Raw genomic sequence first — 12,290 nt, forward strand, 5'->3', positions numbered from 1 at the left:
CATAGGCAGCATTCCTCCTCCTCCAAACACGGCGAGTTGAGTTGATGCCAAAGAGCTCCATTTTGGTCTCATCTGACCACAACACTTTCACCCAGTTGTCCTCTGAATCATTCAGATGTTCATTGGCAAACTTCAGACGAGCATGTATATGTGCTTTCTTGAGAAGGGGGACCTTGTGGGCACTGCAGGATTTCAGTCCTTCACGGCGTAGTGTGTTACCAATTGTTTTCTTGGTGACTATGGTCCCAGCTGCCTTGAGATCATTGACAAGATCCTCCCGTGTAGTTCTGGGCTGATTCCTCACCGTTCTCATGATCATTGCAACTCCACAAGGTGAGATCTTGCATGGAGCCCCAGGCCGAGGGAGATTGACAGTTCTTTTGTGTTTCTTCCATTTGCGAATAATTGCCCCAACTGTTGTCACCTTCTCACCAAGCTGCTTGGCGATGGTCTTGTAGCCCATTCCAGCCTTGTGTAGGTCTGCAATATTGTCCCTGACATCCTTGGAGAGCTCTTTGGTCTTGGCCATAATGGAGAGTTTGGAATCTGATTGATTGCTTCTGTGGACAGGTGTCTTTTATACAGGTAACAAACTGAGATTAGGAGCACTCCCTTTAAGAGTGTGCTCCTAATCTCAGCTCGTTACCTGTATAAAAAACACCTGTGAGCCAGAAATCTTTCTGATTGAGAGGGGGTCAAATACTTATTTCCCTCATTAACATGCAAATCAATTTATAACATTTTTGACATGCGTTTTTCTGGATATTTTTGTTGTTATTCTGTCTCTCACTGTTCAAATAAACCTACCATTACATTTATAGCCTGAACATTTCTTTGTCAGTGGGTAAACATACAAAATCAGCAGGGGATCAAATACTTTTTTACCTCACTGTATATATATATATATATATATAAATTTCTTCTAACAAAAAGGACCAATGGTCCAATACTGTCACGACTTCCGCCGAAGTCGGGTCCTCTCCTTGTTCAGGCGGTGCTCGGCGTCGCCGGTCTTCTAGCCGTCATCGATCCATTTTTCATTTTCCGTTTGTTTTGTCTTGTTTTCCTCACACCTGGTTTCAATCCCTTCAATCACTTGTTGTGTATTTAACCCTCTGTTCCGCCCATGTCTTTGTGTAAGATTGTTTATTGTTTGATGTATGTGCACGTTAGACTGGTTGCGCTGGGTTATGTCAACCCGTATTGTATTTCGTGTTCGTTGTGCCGTGCGTTTTTGGTTCTCCTAAATAAAAGGCTCCGTTTGCTACCCAATATCTGCTCTCCTGCGCCTGACTCCCGTACAGCCATTTACTCATACCTGACAAATACAATAGTTCCAGCACTTGAATGTCTAAACATCTTCTAAGAATGAAAGCGTACTTTAATACAAACTCCACTTGCATACAATCTACCCACTGAGAAAAAACTGGTTGAATCAACGTTGTTTCCAAATCATCATTTCAACTCAAAAAAATGAAGTTGAATCAGCGTGGAAACTGATTGGATTTACAAAGTCATCAACATTAGGGCATTGTTTCAGGATAATGATCACAACTTGTGTTATTGTTTAACACGGTTTAATAAGTCTGAGAAAGTTACATGGTTAGTTCCCATAGGTGTCAGCTAAGCTATCTATGAAACTAGCGGTCTCAGTCCGGATGTTAATATTACTTCCATTAATGAAAATTGGCAATTATAGCCCTATAACTTACCTATGTAATCAGTCAGGTCCTACATTTCCCCCCCCCCCCCCTTCTTGAACTAAGACCAAGATGGAGTCTAGCAGGTAGCCTTCTTTCACGAGTTTGTCATGGCTCTGCTTGATGTTGTTCTTGTGCTCTAGCTTCTGGCACATCTCCATGAGCAACTTCTTGTCTTTGACCTTGAATGTTCTGCTCTTGACCTGGAATATAGTCAGGTTGTGGAATGAACACATCAACATCCATTTCTTCTGGGCTGGCTAGTGCGAAAGTCTTAGTGTTCCAGAAGGTTCCATCTTAAACCTGGAATGTGCATCTGCCAGGTCGAGCGATAATTCAATAACAGACAGAAACTGGTTTTCAGCGTGTGTCCTCTGGTCTCTTTACCATGACAAATTCTCCAACTTGCAGTGAGGAATCCTCCTTTACATTGTTTTAGTCATAATACTTATTTTGAGTTTCCAGATATTTCTGCACTTCTACCCGTAGCTTAGCGTCATCAGGTGGCTTATCAGCTGCAAAAAGTGGATGGACTGTATCCAGCGGGACTCTGAAGGTTCTTCCAAATGATTTTCCTGTCACCTTGTGAAGCATTGATCTGTAGCTCAACAGTAGTGTTGTAACGCCTGTCGTTAGAATTAGACCAAGGTGCAGCGGAGGATGTGTATTCATTATTAAAGATTTTAATGAACATAAACACTCTATACAAAACACGAAAAGAAACGACAGCTCACGATAAACGTTCACAAAAAACATAAATTATTTTAAGAATTATAGATACAGAACTCCTTTGTGCAATCGAGGTGTCCGATTTTAAAATAGCTTTTCGGTGAAAGCACATTTTGCAATATTCTGAGTAGATAGCCCAGCCATCATGCCTAGCTATTTAGACACCCACCAAGTTTAGCCCTGACCAAACTCCGATTTACTATTAGAAAAGTTTGATTACCTTTGGTGTTCTTCGTCAGAATGCACTCCCAGGACTGCTACTTCAATAACAAATGTTGGTTTGGTTGAAAATAATCCATAGTTATATCCAAATACATGCGTTTTGTTTGTGCGTTCAAGACACTATCTGAAGTGTAAATAAGGGTCACGAGCATGGCGCATTTCGTGACAAAAGATTTCTAAATATTCCATTACCGTACTTCGAAGCATGTCAACCACTGTTTAAAAACAATTTTTATGCCATTTTTCTTGTAAAAAAGCGATAATATTCCGACCGGGAATCTGCGTTTCGGTAAAAAGACGAAAGAAAATAAAGCATGGGGTCGACTCGGGCACGAGCCTGAGTCTCACAGTACTGTGACCAGCCACTATCCAAACGTGCTACTTTTTTTTCAGCCAGAGCCTGCAAAGCCACGATTCAGCTTTTTGCCGCCTTCTGAGAGCCCATGGGAGCCGTAGGAAGTGTCACGTAACAGCAGAGATCCCCTGTAATGGATAGAGATAATCAAGAAGGGCAAGAAATTGTCAGACAGGGCACTTCCTGCATGGAATCTTCTCAGGTTTTGGCCTGCCAAATGAGTTCTGTTATACTCACAGACACCATTCAAACAGTTTTAGAAACTTTGGAGTGTTTTCTATCCAAAGCTAATAATTATATGCATATTCTAGTTTCTGGGCAGGAGTAATAATCAGATTAAATCGGGTACGTTTTTTTATCCGGCCGTGAAAATACTGCCCCCTAGCCATAACAGGTTAAATACTTGCATTACTTTCCCCATCTTCATCATCATTTTCTCTGTATCAGCTCTGATAGCTGAGTTTGAAGCTATAGCTGAACGACACACTACTGAAATGTCCAAACTTGTTACAGTTAATACATATTTTCCCTTTACCTGCGTAGCTTATTTTGACCTGTGACCCATTCTTCCAGTTATGACTTTTCACATTTGAGCCATTTCCTCACTCTGCATCATCTGACCGAGTCTGTTCTATTTTTCCATTTTGAATTACTGCTATGATTTTGTGAGTAATTGATTCTGCACCTCAGTTTTTGTACCCGGTGCTGCACCCTGCAGGAATTTTACTTCCTCTTTTGTAGATTCCATTGCAGTGGCTATGTCGACAGATCTAGCTAGGGTAATGTCTCCCTCATTAGCAAACATTCCCTAAACTTGTTGATCTACTGATAAACTGCTCTCTAAGCTATTCCCATTCACAAGTTCTTGCTAGTTGCCTGAGCTCTGCTACAGACATTGCCACAGATGCACCCTGTTGCTGTGTTAGTCTAAAACATAGCATGTTTGGTTATTAAGTTTGTTTTGGGTATAAAATGTGCATCTAGCCACGCAATAGCATGCTCAACTTCAACATCACCTGGTAGTGTAGCAAAGATTCATTGTCCCTAAATAATGAAGAATCGCCAAATGTTGCTCCTTCGGAACTCTGGTAGCTACTGGTAAGTTCCAAAGTATTGTTTTCATATTTTCCATTGTAGAGAATGGTCGCCTGGTGCGGCCAGAAAAGGCTGGATCAGTGCCAAAAATGAGGACGCATTCATCTCGTTAACGAGCTCGGGTTGATCTCCCTCTTGTACCACTGCCGCGTACTGTACTGGCACTTGTTGTATCGCCTCGGCATTGTCTTCATTTGCAGATGTTCAGTTTGTAAATTCTTCATCGCCATATGAGTTTCTCAGGCTAATGATCACAATTTGTGTTATTGCTTAACAAAGTTTAATAAGTATTAGAAAGTTACATGGTTAGTTCCCATAGCTGTCAGCTATCTATTAATGTTTCGGTATGATATGTTGGATAAAGGAATAAAGACAGACACCAATGTCAAGTTCAATAGCCTTGTTCATGCATTGTACAAATCCCTACACCCGGAGTCCGGGAAACAGTCTGCCTAGTCGATTACCTATCAACAAGACTCCGTAACATCATCCTTATCAATAGAAAGTGCAAACATAAGGGCATAACATTAAGTTCTTAGCAGTCAAGTCATAACAATTGAAAAAGCATGACATTTTCTTTTTACTTCAGTTGTCATCTTCCTTTTTCTTTTTTTTATAAACAGAGGACAAGTTAACACAGTCTCTTGCTTACAGAGTAAGCCTGTCCGGTGGCTTGCACAGCCGACCCACCCGTGGCTCTGACAGGAGTAGGATTAGGGCGAGCTGGAGACCTTGGAGGGGTAGAAGCCTCACCTTCAGTTGGCTCATGTCTCAATTCTGCACCTCTTAACCTTAGAGGAGAGAGACTGTGACTGTGATCCAGCTCATCTAGGTGAGTGTATGGTGTGTTCTGGTTTGTTGTCTGCTCTGCTACGTGCAGCTCCACCCAATTGCGACGATAGAGGGAGCCACCAACATCCACCAGGTAAGAACGTGGTGCAACTCTCTGTAGGCACGTGCCCAGCCTTCAAAATCCTGTGTGGTCTCCTGGCAGCGGTTTCATCCTTATCTTTTCACCCACCTCCAGCTCTGGTAGGTCTCGAGCAGTCTGGTTGTAGAAGCACTTAGCAAGCTGCTTTCTGTGACGCAGTTTGTCCATAACGCCAACCATGACACAGGGCTCAAGTAGCTTGTTAGCTACGGGGATGGTAGTCTTCAGACGTCTGGACAGAAGGCGTTGTGCTGGGCTGCTGTCAATGTTTTAGGTGGGTGTGTTCCTCCACTGTAAGATCGCTTCTATGGATCATTGCTGTCACGCAAGGCCCTGCTCAACAGGTTTTTTGCAATCTTGACAGCTGACTCTGCCTTGCCATTTGCTTTTGGGTGTCTTGGAGGTCACGTCGTCAAACTCCCATTCTGAGTCGAAATGCTTGAACTGTGCAGTGAATTGTGGGCCATTGTCTGTGATTACCTTGTCAGGCTGACCTTGCCTTGCAGCTCTTTATGACCGTCTATGCAGACAAGTCAGGGAGCATTTCAACTTCCCAAAAGTCAGAGTAGTGATCAACAATGAGAAGATAGTCCTTTTGTCTGTGTCTGAATAAGTCCATGCTGACAATTTGCCAGGCCCTTCTGGGCAGTTCGTGTGACATCATGGTTTCCTTTTGCTGTTCATGAGTGTACTCGGCAACAGCGTGAACAGTATCAGCGTCGGAGCGTGGGGTTTTGATTTCCATTGCTCTCATTCTCATGATCAAGTTGATCAGTGTTGTGACTAGGAGTAGGAAACGGCGTGTGTTCGCATATGGAACGTAACTGCGCCTATACTGTACTTAGCTACAAAAATAACAAACGTGTGGTTTTTGAGCCACTTCTGATACCATGTTTCGGTATGATATGTTTGATAAAGGAATAAAGACAGACACCAATGTCAAGTTCAATAGCCTTGTTCATGTACTGTACAAATCCCTACACCCGGAGATCAGTCCGGCTAGTCGATTACCTATCAACTAGACTCCGTAACAATTAACTAGCCTATCCATCTCAGTCCGGATGATAACGTTACTTCCGTTAATGAACATTGGTAATTGTAGTCCTTTAATATAACTGAACTATGTAGTCAGTCAGGTTCTACATCACCCAACTTTTAACCTAATCCAAAGACATGGTGACATTGGTTGTTGATTTCCCGTTAGTTGACAACTCAACCAATTGTAAATCAAATCTATACGTTGAACTGATGTCTGTGCCCAGTTGGTAATATTGTATCGGACACAACTTTGCCAACACTATTGATATGCTGTGGTGTAGGTATAAAGATGCAAGTCTCTCTCACGACTGATGGCTTTTAAACTCTGGTTTATCATTGAAGTAAGAACCAAGAAGAATGTCTAATTCTTGACTTCGACCCCCAGGCTTTTCTAATAGCTGAACCTCTAGCTTTAAGAGGCTTTTTTAGAACCACAGGTTTTTTCTCACTGTAAAATCGCTCTGAATTAGAACATCTGCTAAATGATTAAAGTAAAAATGTTGCATTTCTATAACCTGTTTAAACAAATGCTTAGGGTATTGACACATTTTCTCCATCTCACTCGGGTTGGCCCATGTTTTTCCAAGTCCTGAATACACTTTCTGCTTAAACAATGTCCTTTGTATGTCCTCTTCCACTTCTGTCTCTTTTTATAGGGTACGCTTGTCTTCTCCCTGGTCAAGTATACCCCCCTCAAGTTCAACAACACTTATGAGTACCCCTGGTGGGGCTACGCCATTGGTGGATTCTTCACTCTCTCCTCGACGTTACTGGTACCTCTCTGGATGCTGTACAAGATGAGTGTCACCGCTGGTTCACTGCGGCAGGTACAGAGAACACTGAGTTTTAAACATGATTAAGTGGTCCATATCATAGTCGTTTCATTTTCTACCATCTTTAATGTAGCTAAAAAAAATGACGACAATGGCATATTCTGATTCCTTGAAATTATTCCTTTAAATGTCCTACAAGAGGAAGCATAGCTCACACATATTATAACTTTATTTGTATAGCATTTTAACAATACAGATAAACGTGTTTCACATCACAAAAGTAATAACAAAGAAACAAAGACCGGAGGAAGGAGAACAGAACATGGCTAATTAAAATAATACACTAAAAGCATCATTGTAAAGATGTCTTCTGCAGGGTTTTTAAAGACGCAAAACATACACAGCATAAAAACTGCTGGAAACAAACAATAGTAACAGTCAGACATACAGTGCATTCAGAAAGTATTCAGACCCCTTGACTTTTTACACTGTTACTTTACAGCCATATTCTAAAATTGGTTAAAAAAAAGTTTCTGATCAATCACAGCACCCCGTAATGACAAAGCAAAAACAGGTTTTTAGAAATGTAGACTAATTTGCAACACCCATGACAATATATCCTCCAAAACACCGTTTGGTTCGAGTCCTGAATGCTGATTGGCTGAAAGCTGTCGTATCTGACCGTATACCACGGGTATGAAAAAACATATTTTTACTGCTTTAATTACATTGGTAACCAGTTTATAATAGCAATAAGGCACCTCGGGTGTTTGTGGTATATTGCCAAGATACCACAGCTAAGGGCTCTTAGGCACGACAACGCCATATTAATGCCCATGATTTTGGAATAAGATGTTTGATGAGCAGGTGTCTACATACTTTTGGTCATATAGTGTAGCTCTCAGTAGAATCAAAACAGACTGAGGGGAAAATCCTACTGCTTACTTGAAAGTACTGCTGGCCAGAGTAATCCACTACAGAACAATCGATACTCTCACAATCCCTGGATATGGAAAATAACAAAAAGTAATGAAAGGATTTAGATGAAATACAAAAGACAATAATAATACTCGTTACACTAGCAACAAACTATTTAGCTAGCGTCAAGCCTAATGTTTTTAATTATTTAACTAGGCAAGTCAGTTAAAAACAAATTCTTATTTACAATGATGGCCTACCCTGGACGATGGTGAGCCAAATTGTGCACCGCCCTATGGGACTCCCAATCACGGCCGGATGTACTACAGCCTTGAATTCAAACCAGGGACTGTAGTGACGCCTCTTGCACTTGTAACAGTTTAGCTTCCGTCCCTCTCCTCGCCCCAACCTGGGCTTGAACCAGGGACCCTCTGCACACATCAACAACTGACACCCACGAAGCATCGTTACCCATCGCGCCACAAAAGCCACGGCCCTTGCAGAGCAAGGGGAACAACTACTTCAGGTCTCAGAGCGAGTGACGTCACCCGATTGAAATGCTATTAGCGCGCACCACCGCTAACTAACTAGCCATTTCACATCGGTTACACACTGAGATGCAGTGCCTTAGACCACTGCGCCACTCGGGAGCCCAAATTTGCAATGTGATCCCCTCATAATGAACAGTGTTGAGTGTCCTGACAAAGGCAAACTATTCTAGCTATGCTTGGCAAAATTGGGCATCATTAAATTTGGATGAATCCAAATGAATGTAAATAGAAAACAGCTTAAACACATATGCGGCTACTTTGCTAGTGATATTCTGACTGCAGAGATTGTGACTGTGTTAGCCATAGCTAGTTGGCAAGGGATAAGAACGTTACCAGTGAGCATGGCATTGGAACGAACTGGGTCGCATCTATAATATAGAACTAATCGAACAAACGACTGGGTCGCATCTCTAGCAACCAAAAGATGAGAAAGTATGTATGTGGTATAAGCGGAATAAACACCTCCATTCTGTACGTTACCTTGGAAAAATGTACTGTGCCTCATCCCGCTGCGTAGGCCATTATTTCCAAGGTACTGTACAGAACGTTGCCGTTTAACATTTACTTATTTCAGCCCAGCACCAGTATTCTGAAATGTAGGACATGCATATCACCCACTCTTTTACTTCATATTATGATTGCCTTCCCTCCTAACAGAGAATGAAAGTGTTAACCAGTCCAGCAGAGGATCTACCCAAACCCATGTCACAGAAGGAGGCCCTCAACCCCTCAGAAGTGTTTCAGATGTTCACAGAACTTTGCACATTACGGACACCAAACCAAACCCCTACAGTTGCCAGCTCCCAGCTGAGTGCAGCACCAGCACAGACAGTGTCCATTAACACCTTGAACATGGAAACTTAAAAGAACCCATGGTGTAGTGGGAAACATTTGGCTCTTTGCACATGAACTCTGACCCCGGAGACAGGGGTTCGATGCAAGGTGTCCTACTATTTTCCCTCTCTGTTTCTCATTTATATGAAATAAAATAAGAAAAATAAAAGACAACAAACACTGCCACAGATGGGTGTGAAATTCTCTGAAAGTACACACACACACACACACACACACACACACACACACACACACACACACACACACAAAAATAAACAAACAGTAACAATAAAATAACAAAAACGAGGCTATATACAGGGGGTACCGGTACCGAGTCAATGTGCGGGGGTACAGGTTAGTCGAGGTAATTTGTACATGTAGGTAGGGGTGAAGTGACTATGCATAGATAAAACAGTGAGTAGCAGCAGTGTAAAAAACACATGGATGGAGGGTGGGGGGTGTCAATGTAAATAATCCGGTGGCCATTTGGTTAATTGTTCAGCAGTCTTATGGCTTGGGGGTAGAAGCTGTTAAGGAGTGTTTTGGTCCAAGACTTGGCACGCCGGTACTGCTTGCTGTGCAGTAGCAGAGAAAAGTCTATGACTTGAGTGACTGGAGTCTGACAATTTTTTGGTCTTTCCTCGAACACCGCCTAGGATATACAGTTGAAGTTGGAAGTTTACATACACCTTAGCCAAATACATTTAAACTCAATTTCAGAATTCCTATCATTAATCCTAGTAAAATGTCCCTGTCTTAGGTCAGTTAGGGTCACCACTTTATTTTAAGAATGTGAAATGCCAGAGTAATAGTAGAGTGAATGATTTATTTCAGCTTTTATTTCTTTCGTCACATTCCCAGTTGGTCAGAAGTTTACATACACTCAATTAGCATTTGTTAGCATTGCCTTTAAATTGTTTAACTTGGGTCAAACATTTCGGGTAGCCTTCCACAAGCTTCCCACAATAAGTTGGGTGAATTTTGGCCCATTCCTCATGACAGAGCTGGTGTAACTGAGTCAGGTTTGTAGGCCTCCATGCTCGCACATGCTTTTTCAGTTCTGCCCACAACTTTTTTAAATGATTAAGTTCAGGGCTTTGTGATGGCCACTCCAATACCTTGACTTTGTTGTCCTTAAGCCATTTTGCCGCAACTTTGGAAGTATGTTTGGAATCATTGTCCATTTGGAAGACCCATTTGCAACCAAGCATTAACTTCCTGACTGATGTCTTGAGATGTTGCTTCAATATAGCCACATTTTTCTTACCTCATGACGCCATCTATTTTGTGAAGTGCACCAGTCCCTCCTGCAGCAAAGCACCCCCACAACATGAAGCTGCCACCCCCATGCTTCAAAGTTGGGATGGTTTTCTTCGGCTTGCAAGCCTCCCCCTTTTTCCTCCAAACATACCGATGTTCATTATTGCCAAACAGTTCTGGTTTTGTTTCATCAGACCAGAGGACATTTCTCCAAAAAGTCTGATCTTTGTCCCCATGTGCCGTAGTCTGGCTTTTTTATGGCGGTTTTGGAGCAGTGGCTTCTTCCTTGCTGAGCGGCCTTTCAGGTTATGTCGATATAGGACTCGTTTTACTGTGGATATAGATACTTTTGTACCTGTTACCTCCAGCAACTTCACAAGGTCCTTTGCTGTTGTTCTGGGATTGATTTGCACTTTTCGCACCAAAGTACGTTCATCTCTAGGAGACAGAACGCGTCTCCTTCCTGAGCGGTATGACGGCTGCGTGGTCCCATGGTGTTAATACTTGCGTACTATTGTTTGTACAGATGAACATGGTACCTTCAGGCGTTTGTAAATTGCTCCCAAGGATGAACCAGACTTGTGGAGGTCTACAATTTTTTGTGAGGTCTTGGCTGATTTCTTGTGATTTTCCTATGATGTCAAGCAATGAGGCACTGCGTTTGAAGCTAGGCCTTGAAATACGTACACAGGTACACATCCAATTGACTCAAATGATGTCAATTAGCCTATCAGAAGCTTCTAAAGCCATGACATCATTTTCTGGTATTTTCCAAGCTGTTTAAATGCACAGTCAACTTAGTGTATGTAAACTTCTGACCCACTGGAAATGTGTTACTGTGAATTATAGGTGAAATAATCTGTCTGTAAACAATTGTTGGAAAAATGACTTGTGTCATGCACAAAGTAGATGTCCTAACTGACTTGCCAAAACTATAGTTTGTTATCAAGAAATTTGTGGAGTGGTTGAAAAATGAGTTAATGACTCCAACCTAAGTTAATGCAAACTTCCGACTTCAACTGTATAAACACACACACACAGAAAACGCAACAATTTCAAAGATTTTAGTGAGTTACAGTTCATATGTATGGATTTCACATTACTGTGAATACAGATATGCATCTGTTGGTTACAGATACCTCAGGTTTTGTGGTTGTGATGCTGATTGGACGTACTGCCAAATTCTCTAAAACAATGTTGCAGGCTGCTTTTTGGTAGAGAAATTAACATTAAGTTCTCCGGCAACAGCTCTGTTGGACATTCCTGTAGTTAGCATGCCAATTGCACACTCCCGCAATATAAGACCTCTGTGGTATTGATTTGTGTGACAAAACTGCACATTTTAGAGTCGCCTTTTATATTTTGGTTTGTGTATATATATATAGATCTAAGGATCCTTAGAACATCCTCTGTCTTATTGGAGTTTAAGAATTGCAGTTTGTAGTCATTTTCTATAAGCCTACAGATTTTCCATAGAGGGCTGAGTGCCACTGGCTTAGTTCATCATTTTTGAAGTTCAGCACGACTGTCTGTTCAGGAGTAAAAGCACCACCCTCTCTCTGGATCAGGTTTCCTTGATAATTGAAAGTTATCCTTCTCACAAGGTATACATTGTTTTGTAGAGTGTGTGAATCCAAATATACATTAATCACAAGAAAAGTGTTTTCATCCTAGCCTGCTGAGATTATCAGACTGATCTTGTCATCTACCTTAGCATTTTCATCTATTCTAGGCAAAGGCATTGAGCAGTACAGCCCCATTAGATCAGGAAACCTGGACACCTCAACCACCAGAGGGCAGTGCTTACGTTGTTCCATAGGAGTATGTCACATAGTAAGAGATGATTTCTCTTCAACATATGCTGACTGAAGTTAAGGTCCATTG

General features: G+C 41.8%; 1 protein-coding gene across 2 annotated transcripts in view; it reads left to right on the top strand.

Annotated features, from left to right (window-relative positions):
* slc6a22.2 (solute carrier family 6 member 22, tandem duplicate 2) overlaps nt 1-9,332 on the top strand; it is a 34,607-nt gene extending 25,275 nt beyond the window's left edge. For both annotated transcript variants that reach the window (XM_045705571.1, XM_014167844.2), the window contains exons 14-15: nt 6,727-6,897; nt 8,970-9,332. In XM_045705571.1, the coding sequence (XP_045561527.1) occupies nt 6,727-6,897; nt 8,970-9,176 (378 nt within the window). In that variant the 3' untranslated portion in view covers nt 9,177-9,332. The remainder of the gene's footprint in view (nt 1-6,726; nt 6,898-8,969) is intronic.
* Nucleotides 9,333-12,290: the final 2,958 nt, after the last annotated feature.

This window comes from Salmo salar, chromosome ssa22, assembly GCF_905237065.1.
Source record: "Salmo salar chromosome ssa22, Ssal_v3.1, whole genome shotgun sequence".
NCBI lineage: Eukaryota > Metazoa > Chordata > Actinopteri > Salmoniformes > Salmonidae > Salmo > Salmo salar.